Source organism: Bombina bombina, chromosome 3, assembly GCF_027579735.1.
Source record: "Bombina bombina isolate aBomBom1 chromosome 3, aBomBom1.pri, whole genome shotgun sequence".
NCBI lineage: Eukaryota > Metazoa > Chordata > Amphibia > Anura > Bombinatoridae > Bombina > Bombina bombina.
Genome location: NC_069501.1, coordinates 956,098,066 through 956,123,483, shown reverse-complemented (window position 1 = coordinate 956,123,483; position 25,418 = coordinate 956,098,066). Strand labels below are relative to the sequence as shown.

Here is a 25,418-nt window from a genome sequence, read left to right as displayed (position 1 = left end):
AAAGGCATCAAAGCACACCATATACAATACCTTGGGGTGTCAAAATTTAAAAAATATACACTTTGAATGCAATAAATAAAAGTGGGGTATGTGATAGGCCCCAAACTAAAGATAGGCCTATCAGAAGAAATACTCTCATTTTTAATAACTAAAATCATGTAACATAACCTTCCCAAAATCCTGGCAAACCTATGCATGGGGGGCATAGGTGTACTCAGGGTGCCTTGCAGAAAACAACCTAAAGTATTCTTTTGCAATAACTTACAACAGTCTCTCCTAAATCATAGTAAAAAAGCAATGTGTCTGTAACAATGAAAATTGAAAAATTACCACCATATACTTTCTCCAATTTTTTGGGCTAAAACGGTTGCATCAAAGTCATCAAACCACTCCATGTATAATACCTTGGGGGGTCAACTTTTTAAATATAATCACATTTATGGAAAACAAATAAATTGGGGTATGTTAAAAGACCCCCAAAAAAAGACGATAGGCAAAGAAAATATGTTAAATGTGAAAAAAAATCACAAACACATGTCAGACATTTGGCATTGCACCGCCCAAACAAGCCACCAAACCTATGCATAGGTGGTATCACTGAACTCAGGAGATGTTGGTGACCACATATTGGTGTCTTCTTTGGTAGTAACACATAACAGGAGCTGTGAATCCATGTCTAAAGTACAATGTATGTGAAAAATAACACAAAGAAATGAATGCCCAATAGTTTGACAAAGACTAGTGGTTGAATTAGTGTATGGAAAGTGTTAAAACACCTGCATTTGAAATACCCTAGGATGTCTACTTTTCAAAAATATATGGTTTTATGGGGGTAAATTACATTGGCCGGCTTCAGAAATGTCTTAAATAGAACATGGGTGCATGGGATGTGAAAATGGGAAGTGTAAAAAATGGAATGCGCTTCCTAAAAATAAGGCCTTCTAGCCCCCAGAGAACCCAACACACCTATACATGGGTGGTATCACTGTACTCAGGAGATGTTGTTGAACACATATTGAGGTGTTTTTTGGCAGTAAACACATAACAGGAACTGAGAATCCATGCCTAAAGTACAATGTGTGTGAAAAATAACACAAAAAAATGACTACCCAAAAGTTTGACAAAGACTGGTGGTTAAATAAGTTCATGGAAAGTGTGAAAATACCAGCATTTCAAATACCCTAGGGTGTCTACTTCTCAAAAATATATGGTTTTATGGGGGTAAATTTCATTGACCGGCTTCAGAAATGTCCCAAATAGGACATGGGTGCATGATGACCGATGTGAAAATTCCAAGTTGAAAAACTGGAATGCGCTTCCTAAAAATAAGGCCTTCTAGCCCCCAGAGAACCCAACACACCTATACATGGGTGGTATCACTGTACTCAGGAGATGTTGTTGAACACATATTGAGGTGTTTTTTGGCAGTAAACACATAACAGGAACTGAGAATCCATGCCTAAAGTACAATGTGTGTGAAAAATAACACAAAAAAATGACTACCCAAAAGTTTGACAAAGACTGGTGGTTAAATAAGTTCATGGAAAGTGTGAAAATACCAGCATTTCAAATACCCTAGGGGGTCTACTTCTCAAAAATATATGGTTTTATGGGGGTAAATTTCATTGACCGGCTTCAGAAATGTCCCAAATAGGACATGGGTGCATGATGACCGATGTGAAAATTCCAAGTTGAAAAACTGGAATGCGCTTCCTAAAAATAAGGCCTTCTAGCCCCCAGAGAACCCAACACACCTATACATGGGTGGTATCACTGTACTCAGGAGATGTTGTTGAACACATATTGAGGTGTTTTTTGGCAGTAACACATAAAAGGAACTGAGAATCCATGCCTAAAGTACAATGTGTGTGAAAAATAACACAAAAAAATGACTACCCAAAAGTTTGACAAAGACTGGTGGTTGAATTAGTGCATGGAAAGTGTTAAAATACAAGCATTTGAAATACCCTAGGGTGTCTACTTTTCAAAAATATATGGTTTGATGGGGGTAAATTCCATTGACCAGCTTCAGAAATGTCCCAAATAGGACATGGGTGCATGATGACCGATGTGAAAATTCCAAGTTGAAAAACTGGAATGCGCTTCCTAAAATTAAGGCCTTTTAGCCCCCAGAGAACCCGACACACCTATACATGGGTGGTATCACTGTACTCAGGAGATGTTGTTGAACACATATTGAGGTTTTTTTTGGCAGTAACACATAACAGGAACTGAGAATCCATGCCTAAAGTACAATGTGTGTGAAAAATAACACAAAATAATGACTACCCAAAAGTTTGACAAAGACTGGTGGTTGAATTAGTGCATGGAAAGTGTTAAAATACAAGCATTTGAAATACCCTAGGGTGTCTACTTTTCAAAAATATATGGTTTGATGGGGGTAAATTCCATTGACCAGCTTCAGAAATGTCCCAAATAGGACATGGGTGCATGATGACCGATGTGAAAATTCCAAGTTGAAAAACTGGAATGCGCTTCCTAAAATTAAGGCCTTTTAGCCCCCAGAGAACCTGACACACCTATACATGGGTGGTATCACTGTACTCAGGAGATGTTGTTGAACACATATTGAGGTTTTTTTTGGCAGTAACACATAACAGGAACTGAGAATCCATGCCTAAAGTACAATGTGTGTGAAAAAATAACACAAAATAATGACTACCCAAAAGTTTGACAAAGACTGGTGGTTGAATTAGTGCATGGAAAGTGTTAAAATACAAGCATTTGAAATACCCTAGGGTGTCTACTTTTCAAAAATATATGGTTTGATGGGGGTAAATTCCATTGACCAGCTTCAGAAATGTCCCAAATAGGACATGGGTGCATGATGACCGATGTGAAAATTCCAAGTTGAAAAACTGGAATGCGCTTCCTAAAATTAAGGCCTTTTAGCCCCCAGAGAACCCGACACACCTATACATGGGTGGTATCACTGTACTCAGGAGATGTTGTTGAACACATATTGAGGTTTTTTTGGCAGTAACACATAACAGGAACTGAGAATCCATGCCTAAAGTACAATGTGTGTGAAAAATAACACAAAATAATGACTACCCAAATGTTTGACAAAGACTGGTGGTTGAATTAGTGCATGGAAAGTGTTAAAATACAAGCATTTGAAATACCCTAGGGTGTCTACTTTTCAAAAATATATGGTTTGATGGGGGTAAATTCCATTGACCAGCTTCAGAAATGTCCCAAATAGGACATGGGTGCATGATGACCGATGTGAAAATTCCAAGTTGAAAAACTGGAATGCGCTTCCTAAAATTAAGGCCTTTTAGCCCCCAGAGAACCCGACACACCTATACATGGGTGGTATCACTGTACTCAGGAGATGTTGTTGAACACATATTGAGGGTTTTTTTGGTAGTAACACATAACAGGAACTGAGAATCCATGCCTAAAGTACAATGTGTGTGAAAAATAACACAAAATAATGACTACCCAAAAGTTTGACAAAGACTGGTGGTTGAATTAGTGCATGGAAAGTGTTAAAATACAAGCATTTGAAATACCCTAGGGTGTCTACTTTTCAAAAATATATGGTTTGATGGGGGTAAATTCCATTGACCAGCTTCAGAAATGTCCCAAATAGGACATGGGTGCATGATGACCGATGTGAAAATTCCAAGTTGAAAAACTGGAATGCGCTTCCTAAAAATAAGGCCTTCTAGCCCCCAGAGAACCCAACACACCTATACATAGGTGGTATCGCTGTACTCAGGAGATGTTGTTGAACACATATTGAGGTGCTTTTTGGCAGTAACACATAACAGGAACTGAGAATCCATGCCTAAAATACGTGTGTGAAAAATAACACAAAAAAATGACTACCCAAAAGTTTGACAAAGACTGGTGGTTGAATTAGTGCATGGAAAGTGTTAAAATACCAGCATTTGAAATACCCTAGGGTGTCTACTTTTCAAAAATATATGGTTTGATGGGGGTAAATTCCATTGGCCAGCTTCAGAAATGTCCCAAATAGGACATGGGTGCATGATGACCGATGTGAAAATTCCAAGTTGAAAAACTGGAATGCGCTTCCTAAAATTAAGGCCTTTTAGCCCCCAGAGAACCTGACACACCTATACATGGGTGGTATCACTGTACTCAGGAGATGTTGTTGAACACATATTGAGGTTTTTTTTGGCAGTAACACATAACAGGAACTGAGAATCCATGCCTAAAGTACAATGTGTGTGAAAAATAACACAAAATAATGACTATCCAAAAGTTTGACAAAGACTGGTGGTTGAATTAGTGCATGGAAAGTGTTAAAATACAAGCATTTGAAATACCCTAGGGTGTCTACTTTTCAAAAATATATGGTTTGATGGGGGTAAATTCCATTGACCAGCTTCAGAAATGTCCCAAATAGGACATGGGTGCATGATGACCGATGTGAAAATTCCAAGTTGAAAAACTGGAATGCGCTCCCTAAAAATAAGAGCTTTTAGCCCCCCGAGAACCCGACACACCTATACATGGGTGGTATCACTGTACCCAGGAGATGCTGCTGAAGACATATGAGGGTGTTATTTGGCAGTAACCCTTAATATTATCAGTAAATGTATTCTTAAATTGCTATTTTGTCAAAAAATCAAATTATTTTTTTTTCCCCCCCAAACTTTGGCATAGATTGGTGGTAAAATGGTTGCATGAAAAAAGTCAAAATACCCCAAGTTTAATACCTTAGGTTGTCTTCTTTTAAAAAATATATACATTTGAAGGGTTATTCAGGGATTCATGACAGATATTGGTGTTACAATGTAACTATCGCCAATTTTGAAAAAACATGGTTTTGAAATAGCAAAGTGCTACTTGTACTTATTGCCCTATAACTTGCAAAAAAAGCAAAGAACATGTAAACATTGGGTATTTATAAACTCAGGACAAAATTTAGAAACTGTTTAGCATTGGTATTTTATGGTGGTTGTAGATGTGTAAGAGATTTTGGGGCTCAAAGTTAGAAAAAGTGCATTTTTTTTCATTTTTTCCTCATATTTTATATTTTTTTTTATAGTAAATTATAAGATATGATGAAAAAAATGGTATCTTTAGAAAGTCCATTTAATGGCGAGAAAAACAGTATATAATATGTGTGGGTACAGTAAATGAGTAAGAGGAAAATTACAGTTAAATACAAACATCGCAGAAATGCAAAAATAGCCTTGGTCCCAGATGGTCAACAAATTGAAAAGTGGTCTGGTCACTAAGGGGTTAAGCCGCCTTCAAATAATGATTTCAGCTCTTTATAAAAATTTTACAGCCAATCTTGATTGCAAAACAGATAAACGGGTGTACCCACCGGCTCATATTATACATTATTCATATTACTGGCATTTATCCAAATAGTGCAATACTGTAACAAAAGGTACTTTGGTTTCTCAGAATCTTTGAAAAAAAGATATTATGTATCCCACAGCAAGTTAATAGTTTATTAAATGTAATTGTTGTTCTCTTAAAGGGACATAATACTCAAAATACAAATATGGCTATGTGTCCGAAGCATTGCTTTTAAAACAGAACTATACATATTTGCAGTATAATGTTTCTTTTTTTTTCCAAAGTTCACTAATGTGTTACATGAATTGGCTCAAATCTCCATGTATATTTTATTTTAATCTAAAAGTGGTTCAACTGACGATTCCCCCTTAAACTGCATTTCTGAGGCTTGTAATGAAATAGGTGGATTTAGTTTTTGGTCGTACTGAAAAAGAGGACACTTCATTTTGTAACCCACACCCAGTCACAGGCACACCTCTTATGTATCATAGCATATATAAATATGAGCCAATTTCCTTGGGGCTAAACTGATTAATATTAAACTATAATATCAAACAATTTTTGATCTAATTTAGAAAAATAAGACTGTAATTATTATTGACTTCACGTCTTTCTGCACTGTGGGTAGGTACAGTAAAGTCAATATTAAACTTTGGTGATTCAGATAGAGTATATAGGTTTAAATGGACATTGTACACTTGATTTTTATTTGCATAAATGTTTTGTAGATGATACATTTATATAGCTTATCTGGGAGTGTTTTTGTAAAAATCTATAGTTTTGTTTATTTTTAAATAACATTGTGCTGATTTTCAGACTCCTAACCAAGCCCCAAAGTTTTAGATGTATACTGATGTCTACAGACTCCTGCTTGTGTAATGGGTCTTTTCATATATAGGGGAGTGGGAAGTTTCTGCTCTTCCTACTTTATCTACCCCTTTCAGTGGGTGTCCCAGGCTAATCTCATCAACAGTGCTAAACTGGGAGCTTATAAGTAAGTTTTTAAAAGTTTTATACTGGATTTTTAGATCAGTATCTGTGCATATTCTTCTTTATAGTAGTGTCTATTAAATGCAGTTAAATGAAAAATGGTGTATACTGTCCCTTTAACCCTTTAAGGACACAGCTTTCAGTTTGCTCAATTGTTTTATGACGGAAAAATTCCATCATATGTCCTTAAGAGGTTAAGCAAGTTTCCATTTACTTATGTTATCTAATTTGTTTCTTTTTCTTGGTATCTATTGTTGAAAACCATACCTAGGTAGGTTCAGAGCAGCACTTGTAGGAGCCATCTGCTGATTGCACATATATGCCTCTTTTCATTGGCTCACAAGATGTGTTCAGCTAGCTCCCAGATCAATGGTTCCAAAAGAATAAAGCAAATTTGATAAAAAAGTGAATTGGAAAGTTGTTTACAACTGTAAGCTCTATCATGATAAGAAACATTTTGGATTGCATATCTCTTTAACAAGTATAATTGCTCAAATATAAAATGCAAGCATTAGAGACTGCTCTGATCGGATAACACTGTATGTCAGCAGTAGAATTAAAAACGAAATCGCTATGCAAACATACGGCTAGATTACGAATATTTCGTTTTGAGTTGTGCGGTGCTAACAAGCAGTTTTTTCTCACCGCTCACTTACCTGCAGCGCTGGTATTACAGGTTTTTACAAACCCGACGTTAAAAGGCAAGAAGTGAGCATTGAGCAAAATTTTGCTCATTACCGCACTCCAATACCAGCGCTGCTTAACCCCTTAATGACCACAGCACTTTTCCATTTTCTGTCCGTTTGGGACCAAGGCTATTTTTACCTTTTTGAGGTGTTTGTGTTTAGCTGTAATTTTCCTCTTACTCATTTACTGTACCCACACATATTATATACCGTTTTTCTCGCCACTAAATGGACTTTCTAAAGATACCATTATTTTCATCATATCTTATAATTTACTATAAAAAAAAATATAAAATATGAGGAAAAATTGAAAAAAACACACTTTTTCTAACTTTGACCCCCAAAATCTGTTACATATCTACAATCACCAAAAAACACCCATGCTAAATAGTTTAAAAATTTTGTCCTGAGTTTAGAAATACCCAATGTTTACATGTTCTTTGCTTTTTGTGCAAGTTATAGGGCCATAAATACAAGTAGCACTTTGCTATTTCCAAGCCACTTTTTTCCAAAATTAGCGCTAGTTACATTAGAACACTAATATCTTTCAGGAATCCCTGAATATCCCTTGACATGTATATATTTTTTTTTAGTAGACATCCCAAAGTATTGATCTAGGACAATTTTGGTATATTTCATACCACCATTTCACCGCCAAATGCGATCAAATACAAAAAATCGTTCACTTTTTCACAAATTGTTTCACAAACTTTTGGTTTCTCACTGAAATTATTTACAAACAACTTGTGCAATTATGGCATAAATGGTTGTAAATTCTTCTCTGGGATCCCCTTTGTTCAGAAATAGCAGACATATATGGCTTTGGCGTTGCTTTTTGGTAATTAGAAGGCCGCTAAATGCCACTGCGCACCACAAGTGTATTATGCCCAGCAGTTAAGGGGTTAATTAGGGAGCTTTTAGGGAGCTTGTAGGGTTAATTTTAGCTTTAGTGTAGTATAGTAGACAACCCCAAGTATTGATCTAGGCACATTTTGGTATATTTCATGCCACCATTTCACCGCCAAATGCGATCAAATTGAAAAAAAAGTTAAATTTTTCACAATTTTAGGTTTCTCACTGAAATAATTTACAAACAGCTTGTGCAATTATGGCACAAATGGTTGTAAATACTTGTCTGGGATCCCCTTTGTTCAGAAATAGCAGACATATATGACTTTGGCGTTGCTTTCTGGTAATTAGAAGGCCGCTAAATCCTGCTGCGCCTCACACGTGTATTATGGCTAGCAGTGAAGGGGTTAATTAGGGAGTTTGTAGGGAGCTTGCAGGGTTAATTTTAGCTTTAGTGTAGAGATCAGCCTCCCACCTGACACATCCCACCCCCTGATCCCTCCCAAACAGCTCCCTTCCCTCCCCCACCCCACAATTGTCCCCGCCATCTTAAGTACTGGCAGAAAGTCTGCCAGTACTAAAATAAAAGGGTTTTTTAAAAAAAATAAAAATTTTTTTAGCATATTTACATATGCTAGGGTGTAGGATCCCCCCCCTTAGCCCCCAACCTCCCTGATCCCCCCCAAAACCGCTCTCTAACCCTCCCCTCTGCCTCATTGGGGGCCATCTTGGGTACTGGCAGCTGTCTGCCAGTACCCAGTTTGCAAAAAAAAGTGCTTTTTTTATTTTTTTTGGCTTTTTTCTGTAGTGTAGCTTCCCCCCCCACACAGACAATCCCCCACCACCTTGCTGATCTTTTTTTTTTTAAATTTATTATTATTATTTAGAAATTTATACATTTTTTATTAATTCATTTTCTGTAGTGTAGCGGTTCCCACCCGCTCCCTCCCCGTGCACCTGCCCGCCCCCGCTCGTCCCCGCCCACGATCCCGCCCCCCCTGCACATAACCAGGGCCATCGATGGCCGCCACCCGCCTCCCGGTCCGGCTCCCACCCAACAAAGCAGGGAGCCACCGATCTCCGGTGCAGAGAGGGCCACAGAGTGGCTCTCTCTGCACCGGATGGCTACCAAAGGTTATTGCAGGATGCCTCCATATCGAGGCATCACTGCAATAACCGGAAAGCAGCTGGAAGCGAGCAGGATCGCTTCCAGCTGCTTTCCACACCGAGGACGTGCAGGGTACGTTCTCAGGCATTAACTGCCTTTTTTTTGAGGACGTACCCTGCACGTCCTCGGTCGTTAAGGGGTTAAGTCAGTGGTGAGCTGGTCGTACGTGCTCGTGCACGATTTCCCCATAGCAATCAACGGGGAGAGCCGGCTGAGAAAAAGTCTAACACCTGCAAAAAAGCAGCGTAAAACTCAGTAACGCAGCCCCATTGATTCCTATGGGGAAACTAAAGTTTTGTTTACACCTAACACCCTAACATGAACCCCGAGTCTAAACACCCCTAATCTTACACTTAATAACCCTAATCTGCCGCCCCAACATCGCCGACACCATATTTATTAACCACTAATCTGCCGCTCAGGACACCGCCGCCACCTACATTATACTTATGAACTCCTAATCTGCTGCCCCCAACATCACCGACACCTACATAATATTTATTAACGCCTAATCTGCCGCCCCCAACATCGCCGACACCTACCTACATTTATTAACCCCTAATCTGCTGCCCCCAACATCGCCGCCACTATAATAAACATATTAACCCCTAAACCGCCGCACTCCCGCCTCGCAAGCATTAGTTAAATATTATTAACCTCTAATCTGCCGTCCCTAACTTTGAAGCCACCAACCTACATTTATTAACCCCCTAATCTGCCGCCCCCAACGTCGCCGCCACTATACTAAATGTATTAACCCCGAAACCTAAGTCTAACCCTAACACCCCCTAACTTAAATATAATTAAAATAAATGTAACTAAATATTCCTATCATTAACTAAATTATTCATATTAAAAACTAAATACTTGCCTATAAAATAAACCCTAAGCTAGCTACAATATAACTAATAGTTACATTGTAGCTATCTTAGGGTTTATTTTTATTTTACAGGCAAGTTTGTATTTATTTTAACTAGGTAAAATAGTTATTAAATAGTAATTAACTATTTAATAACTACCTGGCTAAAATAAATACAAAAATACCTGTAAAATAAAATCTAACCTAAGTTACAATATCACCTAACACTACACTATAATTAAATAAATTAACTAAATTAACAACAATTAAATAAATTAAAGGGACAGTCTACACCAGAATTGTTATTGTTTTAAAAGATAGATAATCCCTTGTTTACCCATTCCCTAGTTTTGCATAACCAACACAGTTATATTTATATATTTTTTACCTCTGTGATTATCTTGTATCTAAGCCTCTGCAGACTGCCCCTTTATTTCAGTTCTTTTGACAGACTTGCAAGTTTAGCCAATCAGTGATGGCTCCCAGGTAACTTCACGTGCACGAGCACAGAGTTATCTATATGAAAAACATGAACTAACACCCTCTAGTGGTGAAAAACCTGTTAAAATGCATTCTTAAGAGGCGGTCTTCAAGGTCTAAGAAATTAGCATATGAACCAACTAAGAATACCAAGAGAACAAAGAAAACTTGGTGATAAAAGTAAATTGGAAAATTGTTTAAAATGACATGCCCTATCTGAATCATGAACGTTTTTTTTTGGACTAGACTGTCCCTTTAAATTAAATTAGCTAAAGTACAAAAAAACAAAAACACAAAATTACAGAAAATAATAAACAAATTACAAGATATTTAAACTAATTACACCGAATCGAATAGCCCTATCAAAATACAAAAAGCCCCCCCAAAATAAAAAAAAACCCTAGCCTAAAATAGACTACCAATAGCCCTTAAAAGGGCCTTTTGCAGAAAACCCGTATCAGTAAAAGAGTTCTCATGAAACCACTGGGAAAGGGGGGGTTGGGGGTACCTTTAATCTCTCAATATTACAAAGCTGTAGTATTACAAAGGGTATTAGAATGGCATGAAAACAAGTATACCAAAGCTCGGACATTCATAGATGCACACCTGTTGGGTTTTCCGATGAACGGTCCGTTATGTTGAATTAAACACACAGGTAGACCCATTTTGGCTAAGACATCCCAGTTATATGCCCACTTTTTCCGCACATGGGACACAATGAGGCTTAAGACTAAGGGGATCACTACATTCATCTCCCCCATGATACCTGTTCCAATAAATGCAGAATTCAACAAGGGAATCATCCATACTGAGTCGTGTTCCCTAGATACGGGCCCGACAATTCCGTTTGCATGTCTAACAGAGGGAGGGAAATTGAAATTGAGATCTCAGCTTACAGAGCTTGCTGGCGGAGTTTTCTCGCAGTGGTTAAAACACGCTCAGTTAACACATTTAATAGGATCCTCACCCCATAAGCGAAATCTTTTGAGGAGCTTGACAAAGTTTGAGCGCCTTTGCTACGGGGGGGGGGGGGGGGGGGGGTTGGGGGTGGTACCCAGGGGGTCCTTGTCCATAACAAAAAAAATATTAGATGACACTCTCACTTTACCGCCATCCTCATATGACTCACATTGGCAATCTGAACTGGGCCTATCCATATCCAGAGAACAATGGGACAATATTTGCTATCACTCTTCTAAGTCATCCTCCTCCCCCAGGATCCTGGAATTGAATCACAAACCTCTGTTTCGGTGGTATCTTACCCCAGACAGGATTAAACGCATATACCCTAACTCCAACGCATCCTGTTGGAGGGGTTGTGGGTCGCCTGGTACTATAGCCCATATATGGTGGCACTGCCCGAAGTTGCTCCAATTTTGGGGAGAGATCACCAATCGCCTGAAGTCTGTCATGGGGGAGCAATTTGAGCTGCCCCCTGTCACGGCTCTCCTTAGTTATAAACCAAATAAGACATGCAAAATTAAATGGAAGCTCCTACAATATAGCTTAAACAGTGCTAGACTACTCATTGCCCGTAAATGGAAATCGCCTTTTGCCCCTACCCTACAGGAATGGTTACATAACACATCAGAGCTCCTTGAGGTGGAAGAATACTCTCATTTCATAAATGGCAGTCTTCCCCTATTCCATAATATACAGTTTTACTGGCAAACGCTCTTTAAAGGACCAGTAAACACAGCAGATTTGCATAATCAACAAATGCAAGATAACAAGACAATACAATAGCATTTGCTCTGAATTTCAGATGAGTAGTAGATTATTTTCTAACACATTTCAAAGTTATGTATATTTCCACTCCCCCTGTACCATGTGATAGCAATCAGCCAATCACAAATGCATATACGTATAGTCTGAGTTCTTGCACATGCTCAGTATCGCGCCATTAAACTGAATGTGCTCGCTCCTGCTTGGGTATGGTAGCGAGAGCGAGCTACATTCAGTTTAATGGCGCGATCGGGCGTGCTGTGACTAGACAGCGTGCCCGATGCGCTTAGGTAAAAAACAGACCCGCTCAGTAGAGCCAGGAGCGGCGTTCTGAAAAATAGATTATCGTAGGTAAATATCTTTGCTATACTCTGCTTTAGAAACGTGGCACTAGGCTAATGTTATATAATTCTGCACTGTGTGCATTATTATATAACCTTATTTGGTGGGGTTACTGGCCCTTTAAGGGTGTATTGGGTAGGTTTTATTTTTAGGTTAGGGCCGCAAAAGAGCTAACTGCCCTTTTAAGGGCAATGCCCATTCAAATGCCCTTTTCAGAGCAATGGGGAGCTTAGGTTTTTTTAGATAGTATTTTATTTGGGGGGTTGGTTGTGTGGGTGGTGGGTTTTACTGTTGGGGGGGTTGTTTGTATTTTTTTTTACAGGTAAAAGAGCTGATTACTTTGGGGCAATGCCCCGCAAAAGGCCCATTTAAGGGCTATTGGTAGTTTAGTTTAGGCTGTTTTTTTTATTGGGGGGGGGGCTTTTTTTATTTTGATAGGGCTATTAGATTAGGTGTAATTAGTTTAAATAGCTTGTAATTTATTTATTATTTTCTGTAATTTTGTGGGGGGGGGTTTGTACTTTAGCTAATTTATTTGTATTTATTTTAGCTAGGTAGTTATTAAATAGTTAATTACTATTTAATAACTATTTTACCTAGTTAAAATAAATACAAACTTGCCTGTAAAATGTAAAATAAAAATAAACCCTAAGATAGCTACAATAGGAATAATTTAGTTAATGATAGTAATATTTAGTAAGATTTATTTTAATTATATTTAAGTTAGGGGGTGTTAGGGTTAGACTTAGGTTTAGGGGGTTAATACATTTAGTATAGTGGCGGCAACAGATTAGGGGTTAATAAGTGTAGGTAGGTGGCGGTGATGTTAGGAACGGCAGATTAGGGGTTAATAATATTTAACTAATGTTTGTGAGGCGGGAGTGCGGCGGTTTAGGGGTTAATATGTTTATTATAGTGACGGCAACGTTGGGCGCGGCAGATTAGGGGTTAATAAGTGTAGGTAGATTGCAGCGACATTGAGGGTGGCAGATTAGGGGTTCATAAATATAATATAGGTGGCGGCAGTGTCCGGAGCGGCGGATTAGGGGTTAAAAATTGTATTTTAGTATTTGCGATGCGGGAGGGCCTCGGTTTAGGGGTCAATAGGTAGTTTATGGGTGTTAGTGTACTTTTTAGCACTTTAGTTATGAGTTTTATGTTACGGCGTTGTACCATAAAACTCTTAACTACTGACTTTTAAATGCGTTAGGACTCTTGACGGGGTAGGGTGTACCGCTCACTTTTTGGCCTCCCAGGACAGACTCGTAATACCGGCGCTATGGAAGTCCCATTGAAAAAAGACTTTACGAAGTTTATGTAAGTCGTTTTGCGGTAAGGCCAAAGAAGTGTGCGGTACACCTATACCTGCAAGACTCGTAATACCAGCGGGCATAAAAAAGCAGCGTTAGGACCTAACGCTGCTTTTTTACCCTAACGCACAACTCATAATCTAGCCGATTGTTTTGCCATTTATAATACCAAACGTGTTAAAAAGAAAAATTATAAAACATGTACATCTCACGTCAGAATATGAAACGTTAAAAAAAACTTGTATGAGAAAGTATGTACACGTTAGAAAACAGTTATAGTATTTTTTTTAATACTTTACAATGCATTTTACTTACTAAAAACTGATGTCTAAACACACAACTCTTAAACTCTGTGAAAGTGCACAGCTAAGTAAAATGTCAAGTAACTTCATTCTATTGCTATAGTAGTATCCCATTTTGCAGCGCAATTAAAAACATCAAACGATCTTCACCGAGTTGCTACGGTGAAGCTGTGTATTTATTACATGTTGTACACTTTATGATCTATAAGGAAGAAAAGCACACTCCGACCAAAGAGGGCGTTGCAGTCGCTTGTTGTGAAGAGACGTATTTGTAGTTGATACCACCCAGTTACTGACCACAGTGGTCACACTTCCAATCCTCCCCCCTTTCACTAGCGTTGCAAGCCCGGGGCTTCCCTTGTGTCTGCGCAGGGGTAATGACGTCACTGTGACCGCGCCGCGTCTATATGAGCAGAGTGAGGCGCTGACTCGTTCCTTTTTCTCTGCCCACCATCTGTCGGCGCTGAGCACAGAACAGACTGCTCCGGGGTCCCCGACACTTAAACCGCCAAAATGATCATCTACAAGGACATTCTCACCAGTAAGTAGAACTTATCTGTGAAGGTGGAAGCGCTGTTCGCGTATAAAATGTATAGATAAAGTAAAATGAATATACTCAGTTTATAGTTGGCTAATGTGGCGTCTCGTTGCAGTAGACGGAAGTGTATTGTGTGTAATATATATATTACTTAGAATTTACACTGATCGGATGGTCGGCCTCACGCCATAGTTTTCTTGCCTGTGCGAGCTTCTGGAAAGTTCTCGTGCAGGTTGCGGAGGTATGTGCCATTTTAGCTGGTGAGGGTGTACAAAAGGCTGCATGGCGGAAGGGGTGAGGTTGAATAGTCTGATGGGGCCTTCCTGAGCGAAATTATTATTAACCCTCTAACTGCCAGAGCAGCTGCAAGTTTCGGCAGTGTAATCTTCTGTCCAAGCGATATCTTATACTGTCTGCTACAAGGGTTTTTCTAAGAGTTGTGCAATGCGTTACTGACCAATTACACCGGTTTTAGAGCTATTGTGACGTCAAGTTTCCCGCACCCTGTTAATGCGTCACCACCGGAACTAGAGAAGGGCGTTTGGGTGGAGACTCTCGTGCTTTCATATTTTTTTTTATTATAGCGATTTAACCCCTCACCTCCCGGAATACTCAGCCTTGTATGCATTGAATTGCTATTGCTGTCATAGTTAAATTTAGCATTTCAGTCCATTGGATGTGAAAATAACTTGCGTTCCTGAAAAATGTTCACCTATCAGCATAGCAGTATTTTCTTTTGTATAACTTTTATATTACCGCTCTAAAGTGATTGTATCCTTTAAGCTAACCGGAAGTACGATTCTAAAATTGTGTGTGTGTGTGTATGTATATATATATATATATATATATATATATATATATATATATATATATATATATATATATATATATATATATATATATATATATATATATATATAAAAATCCATTTTAGATGGAACAAAATTGACTATTACATTCAAATTTGTATTGGCAATTTCCTGATCAAAACTTAAACAATTAAGACTTTTTTTTTTTCCTTTCTATACACACACATTAAATCCAGACCGTTCATTTTGCTTTTAAATTGTCAGCATACACAAATTTTCGTTTAACTGCATGTAATAAACACTACTATAAAGAATATGCACAGATACTGATATAAGAATCCAGTATATAACCTTTTTGTTTAAAAAAAAAATAAACTTCCAATTATTCACTGTTAAGGTAAATCTGGGATACTCACTGAAAGGGGCCGGTAGTAGACCCTCCCCCCTGCATATGAAAAGATCCATTATACAAACAAGTGATCTAATGTGTCTATACATCTAAAGCTTTGTGGCTTGGTTAGGAGTCTGAAAATAAGCACAATGTTATTTAAAAATAAGCAAAACTAAATTTTTACAAAAACAAGGCCAAATGGGCTTTATAAATAGATCTACAAAACATTTGTGCAAAGTCTTGTGTACAATGTCCCTTTAAGCAGGATATGTATGTACTGTTCATTGATGGCTGAGAACTTCACAGCTCTTTTGGTGGCTAATGTGTGTATCTATACTAAAATAATTAAAATGGCACTTTAAAGGTGCAACAGTACATTTCCATTCTCTTTAAAGTGAATGTAAATTTTCACGAATGAAAGCCCTGTTTTTAAAAACACTATTAAAAACAGGGGCATTTTATTTAAAGAGACAGTCTAGTATAAATTATTAATATAATATAGTATATTAATATAACTGTTAGTTGTGCAAAACTGGGGAATGGGTAATAAAGGGATTATATGTCTTTTTAAAACCATAACAATTCTATGGTAGACTGTCCCTTTAATGAAAATTTACATTGCAGCCATTAAAAAAAAAAATACCTTTTATTCCTTTCGAGCTTGGGACACCAGAGCAGCAATTCCCTTAGGTCAGAAATGACAAATCTAGCTTCCTCCAATAACGGCTTCTCCGCAAACATTACCCAAGGCTAAACCGTGATTGGAGGAAGCCGGATTCATAATTTCTGACGAGACGAACTGGGTGCGTGGGAATCGCTGCTCCGATGTTCCAAGCTTGAAAGGAATAAAAGGGATGTATTTAAAGGGACAGTCTAATCCAAAACAAACTTTCATTATTCAGATAGAGAATGTAATTTTAGCAAATTTCCCAATTTACTACTTTCACCAATTTTTCTTTATTCCTTTGGTATTCTTAGTTGAAAGCTAAATCTAGGAGGGGTTCGTATACTAATTTCTAAGCCCTTGAGGGCTGCCTCTTAGCTCAGGGCATTTTGAAAGATTTTCACCACTAGAGGTTGTTAGTTCATGTGTTTTCATATAGATAACACTGCTCATGCACGTGGAGTTACCTAGGAGCCCGCACTGATTGGCTAAAATGCAAGTCTGTCAAAAGAACTGAAATAAGGGGCAGTTTGCAGAGGTTTACATACAAGGTAATCACAGAGGTAAAACATGTATTATAACTGTTGGTTATGCAACACTAGGGAATGGGTAATAAAGGGATTATCTATCTTTTAAAACAATAAATTTTCTGGTGTAGACTGCAGCTGTTTTTTTTGAAGGTACAATGTAAACTTTCATGAATGAAACTGCCCCTGTTTTTAATAGTATTTTTAGAAACTGCTTTCGTTCGTGAAAATTTACATTCACTTTAATGTTACTATTTTGTATAATTAAAGCTTTTTTTTTTTTTTAATAATCTTGTACTCGGTCCGCATTGTCTCTCTTTAAATGCTTTTGCTCCTCAATATTTCTCTTAGCTGCCTGTGGAAGTCCATGTATGTAAAATATATATTTTTTTATTCTTAGACGATGAAATGTTCTCCGACATTTATAAAATCAAAGAAAGCTGTGGTGGGTTGTGTTTCGAAGTTGATGGCAAGGTGAGTCGCCTTTTTATTTATTTATTTATTTATTTATATATATATATATATATATATATATATATATATATATATATATATATATTCCAATATTTTTACATACTGGAGTGTAGTATTGATTCTTTACTTTATAATTTGCAACAGGTATTTCCTATTGTAACTTAAAGGTCCATTAAATACAATATAATTGCATAATTTAAAAGTGCATAATAAAACCATGCAATAACTTGGTTTGAATTTCAAACAAGCAGTAGATTATTTTGTTTTGACAGATTTTTCTTTTCGCTGGCACATTGTGTACTGTGACAACCTTCAGCTAATCAGAATAGTATACAAATTAACATGTGTACATGCTTTGTAGGAGCTGGTTTCTCTGAAAATGTGCAGAGAAATAGTGCTCAAAATTTGATAATGGAAGTTAATTAGAAAGTCTCTTAAATTTGCTCTATCTGAATCATAAACGTTCCATTTTTAATCTAGTGTCCCTTTAATTACTGGTTACAGACTCTCTTTAGATACAATAATGCTCCCAGTTGGTGCTTGTGACAGGCACTATAATGTTAGTTTTCCATTGCTCTATCTGGTGACTTCGGTAAATTGACAGAAAAGCAGGTCTGATTTCCCTGCTAGCTCAACCCATTTAATGGGTTGTGGTTCCAATTGGCAGTAACATATTTTTTTTTTTTTTTCATATACAAAACTATACCTAAAGATGAAATTTCCCTAAGTTTTAAAACTTGTAGCTGATGTAACAAGTAATTGTAAAGATATTACGTTGAAAGGGACAGTACTGTTTAAAAAAAAAAAAAAAAAAAAAAAAAACTAAGTCAGGATGAAAGTTAATTGGTACCTCTTTTATTTAGATGGTTACCAGAACAGAAGGCGAAATTGACGCTGCCCTTATTGGTGGAAATGCATCTTCCGAGACCCCAGATGAAGGGACGGACTCAACAACAGTCACTGGCGTTGACATAGTGTTGAACCACAAGCTTGTGGAAACTGGCTTCACCAAGGAATCTTACAAACGATATATTAAGGGCTACATGAAAGCGTAAGTAGACCATTTAAGTTTTGTAACCCCAGATATGCAAGTCCAGGCAGTGTTCACCACCACAGTGTAACTTGGCTCAGAGACCGATCAACCACTATTCAACAGTTTGGCTTCATTTTAAGGAACAAGTGTTAAATAGCTTGTTAGGTTTTAGCTTTTGTCCTCTGTCAAAGAAGCTAAAATGCAAATTTATTTGTTGGATACTGTAAAGAAAGCATATCTGTTCAGTGTTTGCAGACATTGCGGCTATTGCAATGCCTCACAATTGAATTTTTACTAATTTTTAAAGGGAAATAACATCCACAATTATAATTCACATTGAAGCATTTTTTGATAGCTTTTATTAGACGCATTGTTGCTAATACAGAACTATCTGTTTCAAAAGCATGCATTGTGCACTTGCTCAGAGCCTAATTTGAATCCTCTGGTAATTACTCAATTTAATAGTCATGATACATGCACCACTGCCTCTCTGAGCAGCCGCAGTATTTAAAATGCTGGTTCTCTGAGAATATTTAGCTATACCTTACATGCACGTGCAGAGAAAAATTAACTCTAAGGGATACCTTTTTACAAGAAGCATTTTTGCCGATACATGTATATTGCACATTTTTTCTATTCAAAGGTGTAATTCATACATGTGCATTTAAATTTTGACCAGAATGTCCCTTTAAGAAGACAAACTCAATGGTGTGGTGCTCTAAAACAGAACTGTGCAATGCCAATTTAATAAACTAGTATATGCCTTATAAGATTGAACATTTTGAAAAACTGTCAGATGTTAAATCCTGTCTGAACTACTTAGAAAGTTCTGTAACACATACACTGATTTTCTTTAGCATCAAAGACAAACTTGAAGAATCTAATCCAGAGAGAGTAAAACCCTTCATGTCAGGAGCTGCAGAGAAAATAAAGGCCATCCTTGGCAACTTCACTAACTATCAGGTAACTTGTTGATATTCTTACTCTAGTTAAAATAACAGTTGTTTGCAACACTTTATAAATAGTGATGCAAACTCCTTTAGAAATTACTAGTCCTTTGACTAGATGCCTTGTAGTAAACACTAATTGTTGTAAAGAATCTACATAGGCTTGTATTCTTCATCCATTATTGATTAATCAAACTGAGTTCTTGAAAATATAACTTGTATCTCCCCTGTTTCCAGTTTTATATGAGTGAGAGCATGAACCCAGATGGTATGGTGGCTTTGCTAGACTTCCGTGAGGATGGAGTTACTCCCTACTTAACATTCTTCAAGGATGGCTTGGAAATTGAAAAATGTGTAAGTTGGTTTTGGTGTATCACTTTATATAATTTTTTTTTTTTTTTTTAAATATAAAGCTGATATTTTATAATGAATAGACATGAGGGAAATTTCCCGCAGAGTATTTTTTTTTGCCATATTTGTAACAATGTACTTTTATTTTTTTTATTTTTTTACTATTGTTTCCATCTGTACTTGTCTAAGCGCACAAGTATTCAGAGATAATGGGGTTCAAAATTTGCCAACTTTGCTATTCAATAAAGCTGCCCATAGTGTCTAGCAATGGCTAGCGTAGAATTTTTTTTTATTTTTTTTTTTTTTAAATTTTATACCCCCCTTACTACATGCAGTTTCATAAGCATCTACTGATAGACCATAAGCTCCCATGGTTGCTTCTTGGTTTGCACTCAGATGCAAAAGAGAAATTTCTTGTGCTTTCTGTCAGTCTCGTTCAGTGACTTTCCAGATTGAACTGAGAAAGACAAATCCTTCCCAACAAAACTTGAGTTCTTAAGGCTAACTTTTTTTTTTCTTATTTTTCTTATTTTTCTTTGCAGTAACCAACCTTGGAATCGCCATTTATAGCAGATTTCTTCCGCTTTTCATCCATAAAACAGCAGGATTGGGCAAAGTTTCAAAGACACTGCATCTGGACTGACTCCATTGGGCTTCATTCGTTTGTTTTTTGGCTCCTAAATAATTGCAATGGGGACATTTTTTAAATTTATGTACCCACTTGTCATTGTGAAATAAAATTCATTGTAACCCACTGAAAGGCAGTGCCTCTTGGTTTGGTGTCTCCTGGGAATGTTAATTCTAAGGGTATAACCTGGGTTTAAGTTGGTTTGCACATAAATACCCTGCTCATTATGACTGTACTAAACGTGCACAAGGATGTGGACCTTCTGTTATGGACAACCTTCACATATATAAAGGAAATAACCCCTGGATTTTCAATTACTACACTCTTACAATTTGCCTTCTCAGCAGCCAGTTCTAGCTGTTCCATGTACTTCTCGCTTTTGGAGGGGGATCATGCTGTTAGCGCCAACTGATAGAGGATTAAAATGACTGTTGCCTGCTCAAACAGGTTTTTCCCCCTCATCATGAAGGGATCTTTCTTTTAAAGAGAAATATGACCCTCTAAAATAAAATCTCAAAACTCTTCTGTTGTGCAATGTGTTTTTTTTTTTTCCCCCCCTCCCTTGCAGCTTAATTGGAAACCCTGTGTACTTGGTTGCAAGGACGTTAAGGTGTCATGAAACCCACTTTTTTTCTTTTTTTTTTCTTTCATGATTCAGAAACAGCTTGTGTTTTTAAACAACTTTTCCTGTCTATGTAAATTTGTTTTGTTCTTTTGGTATCCTTTGTTGAAAGGATACCTAGGTACTCAGGAGCTGCTGATTGTTGGCTGCACATATATGCTTCATGTTCTTGGCTTGCCCAGTGTGTTAACTAGCTCCCAATCATGCATTGTTGCTTCTTCAACAAAGGATGCCACTAAAATTAAGTAAATTAGATAATATAAGTGAATTGGAAAGTTGTTTAAAATTGCATGTGCCATCTGAATTTTGACTTGAGTGTTTAATATTCTAATCACTTGTTCTGCTGGCTTACACTTAAAGGGACAATCTCTAAACTTTCATGGGGGAGTAGCATTAATAAATCTGCTTGCACTTATCACATGGAAGTGATTTGATGTCTGATATATCTACCAAAAACTTTCAAAGGGTTGAGAAATGCTAATACAATGGCTTTTAGTAACTAATTTGGAAGCTGTAGTGGACTCATTCTTAATAATTGGGGCACCCTGGAAACGACATCCTTAGAATAATGGAAAGTAATATGAATTGTAGAGGTTATTGAATAGTAGAATCTGTTTTGTGACTTCCACACACATTTTTACATTTAAATCACTATTCAGTAGATGTATTTGAATCCTTCCTTCAGATTCGAAGGTGGCTGATCTTAGCATTTGGCTCTTTGGAGCCAGATTTTTTTTGTGTGGAAGTTCTGGTTCCTGGTGTTGCACTTTCAATAGAATAAATCGGGCTCAAGAGCGAATGCCACGAGTTGCTGCCTTCATCTTTGGATCCTAACAGAGTATTCTGAATGCACACGTTTACTATTCAGTAAGACTAACTCATGGCTTTTTAAAAAAAGTTAGAATTTTAGAATAACTTCAGAATATGTAACTTTTTTTTTTTTTTTTTTTGTGATAGAAAACTTGACACTTGATTTTTCAGTGTTCATTGTGTGCGGACAGTCTAATTTATGTAAATCCCTGTATAGTGATTGATCACCAGATAAAACCATATTAAAGTATTACAGGAATTGCACTCATGCTTTTACCAGCACTGGCATCGTTGCTTCTACTGTCTGGAGTATATGATATAATTTTATTAAATGCCCATGACCTTTTAATTTATATTGGTGAAGCGTTTAGAGGATAACATTACAAATCAAATATCAGATGCAAAATTGAGATCCCGGTCTCTAACTTTCTATCAGCAGGAAACTATTGGCCAATTAAGATTTCAAGTGCCCTAAAAGAGGGTGGAGATGGAGAACACCTTTTCAAAAGTCAGCAGTGTACTGGATTTATTAACTTGGGCCAATGGTTTCTAAAGATTGTAACAATGATTTTGATCTATCTTTTTTACTTATACATGGAAATGTTGGATTACAGAATTTTTTATTTTTTTTTTAAATTTAAAAATTCTTTTAGCCATAATAGTTTTTAATTAACCCCTTAAGGACCAGCGACGTACCCTGTATGTCACTGGCCTTTTTTTGGGACTTGATTATTTTATAGCGCGGTCTTGCCACCAGCGTTGAGACTGCTCTATTCCACAGAGCCTGCTAGAGGGAGGGCATTAATAGCGTGTTCTTGCTAGACTTGTGCTATTATGTCCTGAAAAAACCCTTAACGACCAGTGACATACAGGGTACATTGTGGTCATTAAGGGGTTAAGTTTTTATACATACACATTTTAATAAAGGATGTCATTTAGAAAACATCCTAATGGTGATCTGTTGATAGTGGAGTACACCTAGCGCCTACTAAATAAGACATCTGGCTTTGATAATTTGACACCTAGTTGTCAAAATGGAAAGATGAAACTAATAAGGTATACCAAAGCGCCAACTATTCGAAGGCTGGGTCTGGACCTAATGCAATATTATCAAACTATTACAATAAACAATTTGAGTACACAATAAGTTAAAAACATGGATCCATGTATAAACAATCAAATTTATACAACAATAATAGCTAAATGAATAGTTAAAACAAATAGTTATGTAACAGATATAGCATTTAAAATTGTGCAAACATTGCTCTTAAAAATATTCCTAAAAAATTCAAAATTTAGTATAAGGCTCACAACAGAAATTCAACTTTGTGTTTACCACATACACAAATTTATACAGCAATAATAGCTAAATGAATAGTTAAAACAAATAGTTAAATAGCAGATATGGCATTTAAAATTGTGCAAACATTGTCTTAAAAAATATTCCTAAAAAAAATCAAAATTAAGTATAAGGCTCACAACAAAAATTCAACTTTGTGTCAACCACATACACATAATAGGTGAAATATATTAGTTATATAATATCTAACAATAATGTTCTCGATTCTATGCAATGCTCCTAAATATTGCCAATAGTGACTAATGTGTAAGGCTCAGAGTAAGACCTTTAACGGTGTGTTTAACACATACGCATTGTCAAGTAAATATTGTGACAGCAATAAGCCAATGTAAAAAATGTGTATCAAAAAAGTTGTGTACAAAAATTATTAATGGTCAAAAAAAATAGGTTGATCTTCAAACGTGAATTAAGAACAAAGATTATGAAAAACCAAAAATTTACAAAAACATTGATGTGTTCAAATAGTAACTTATATAAATGTAAATAATAGTCCAACAGTGAAAACTTAATAGAAAAAATAATCCAACAATAAATTATAAGTTGTGTCTCTTTAGGAAAAAACAATAATCCTTAAAGGGACAGTAAACCTAAACATTTTTATATAATTCTGCACATAGTGCAGAATTATATAACAGCCTTTTTTTCCCTTTTAATATTTAAAAAATATGCCGCTTTTACAGACCCGCTCTCTGCTGAGCGGGTCTGTTTTTTTAAGTCAGCGCATCGGGCCAGCTGTATAGTCACAGCCCGGCCCGACCGTGCCATAAAGTTATTATTTGAACACACCACAATGTTTTTGTAAATTTTTGGTTTTTCATTTTTCACAATCTTTGTTCTTAATTCATGTTTTTTTGAAGATCAACCTATTTTTTGACCATTAATAATTTTTGTACACAACTTTTTTGATACACATTTTTAACATTGGCTTATTGCGGTCACAATATTTTTTAATTGACAATGCGTATGTGTTAAACACACAGTTAAAGGTCTTACTCTGAGCCTTACACATTAGTCACTATTGGCAATATTTAGGAGCATTGCATAGAATCGAGAACATTATTGGTTAGATAATATTATATAACTGATTAATATATTTCACTTATTGTGTGTATGTGGTAAACACAAAGTTGAATTTTTGTTGTGAGCCTTATACTTAATTTGGAATTTTTTAGGAATATTTTTTAAGAGCAATGTTTGCACAATTTTAAATGCCATATCTGTTACATAACTATTTGTTTTAACTATTCATTTAGCTATTATTGTTGAATAAATTTGATTGTTTATACATGGATCCATGTTTTTAACTTATTGTGTACTCAATAAATTGTTTATTGTAATCGTTTGATAATATTGCATTAGGTCCAGACCCAGCCTTCGTATAGTTGGCGCTTTGGTATACCTTATTAGTCTAATGGTGATCTGTCACAGGAAGTAGAATTTCTGTACCTGTTTAGGGTATAAAAGACAACAAAGTTTGTATAGGTGCTGGCATGATTGTAGGACTGAAACGTCATGGGCTCTGCCATGAATTATTAATAATTTGTAGGCTGGAACTCCCCTTTGCTGGTATGATTTGGAGTTGGCAGCACAAAACCTACAATACATTACTGCCAGGAGGCATTAACAAAGTTTCTCTTTTATTCTATTCACGCTGTTTTGTACTTGCCAAGTATTTCTGCAACAGTCATTTGTACTTGGAGTCTTACTGTAATATGACAATGAGCAACGACAAAGTGACCTGAGCCGTAGTGGTTAGTGCCAAAAAGGGGCATACCCAAAAAAGTGAATGAGAGAAAAAGAATAAAGGGATGGGCAGGTGGGAGAAACGTAAAGAAAACATAAATGAGGTGAAAGACATAAGCAATGGCCAGCCTTCTTACTTGAACTCAGAGCCTTACTGTATTGTAACGATGTGCAACAAGAAATTGACCTGAGGTGTGCTGTAATCACATGGTCAGTATGCCTAAAAGGGTGCAAAAAGAGACAAAGTAGGATGAAGGTAAATGTTTATTCAATATTACAACAGAGTTAACTAAAAAAGAGAAGACATTTCAACTTGTGGATCAGGACAACATTTTGCAAAACAAGATGAATTCCATGTCCTAACCTCTTGCTTATGTGAACAGGGACCCCATGTCAAAAAGCTGCTGATGCAGCTCCTATTCTAAAGGAATGGCGAAGGTTAGGACCTAGATTTACTAAAAGTATGCAACAATCTTTAAAGGGACACTGAACCCAATTTT

The 25,418-nt window shown here is 36.7% G+C and overlaps 1 protein-coding gene and 1 non-coding gene across 2 annotated transcripts; both read left to right on the top strand.

The window, feature by feature from the left end:
* The first annotated feature begins 14,405 nt into the window (after window positions 1–14,405).
* On the top strand, window positions 14,406–20,905 carry TPT1 (tumor protein, translationally-controlled 1). The gene is made up of 6 exons (XM_053707996.1): window positions 14,406–14,562; window positions 17,351–17,424; window positions 18,288–18,475; window positions 19,315–19,420; window positions 19,642–19,758; window positions 20,298–20,905. Exons 1-6 carry the CDS (start codon window positions 14,535–14,537, stop codon window positions 20,298–20,300), a joined length of 516 nt encoding a protein of 171 aa, XP_053563971.1. The 5' UTR covers window positions 14,406–14,534; the 3' UTR covers window positions 20,301–20,905.
* On the top strand, window positions 20,097–20,227 carry LOC128654769 (small nucleolar RNA SNORA31). Its single transcript, XR_008401496.1, has one exon. It is a non-coding gene; the product is annotated as a small nucleolar RNA SNORA31 (small nucleolar RNA).
* Window positions 20,906–25,418: the final 4,513 nt, after the last annotated feature.

Excerpts from the sequence above, each read along its gene's own strand:
- TPT1 (XM_053707996.1), top strand. The coding sequence starts at position 14,535 with ATGATCATCTACAAGGACATTCTCACCA. Across the intron at positions 14,563-17,350 it reads CTACAAGGACATTCTCACCA|ACGATGAAATGTTCTCCGAC; the intron begins GTAAGTAGAACT and ends TTTTATTCTTAG. Across the intron at positions 19,421-19,641 it reads GCAACTTCACTAACTATCAG|TTTTATATGAGTGAGAGCAT; the intron begins GTAACTTGTTGA and ends CCCTGTTTCCAG.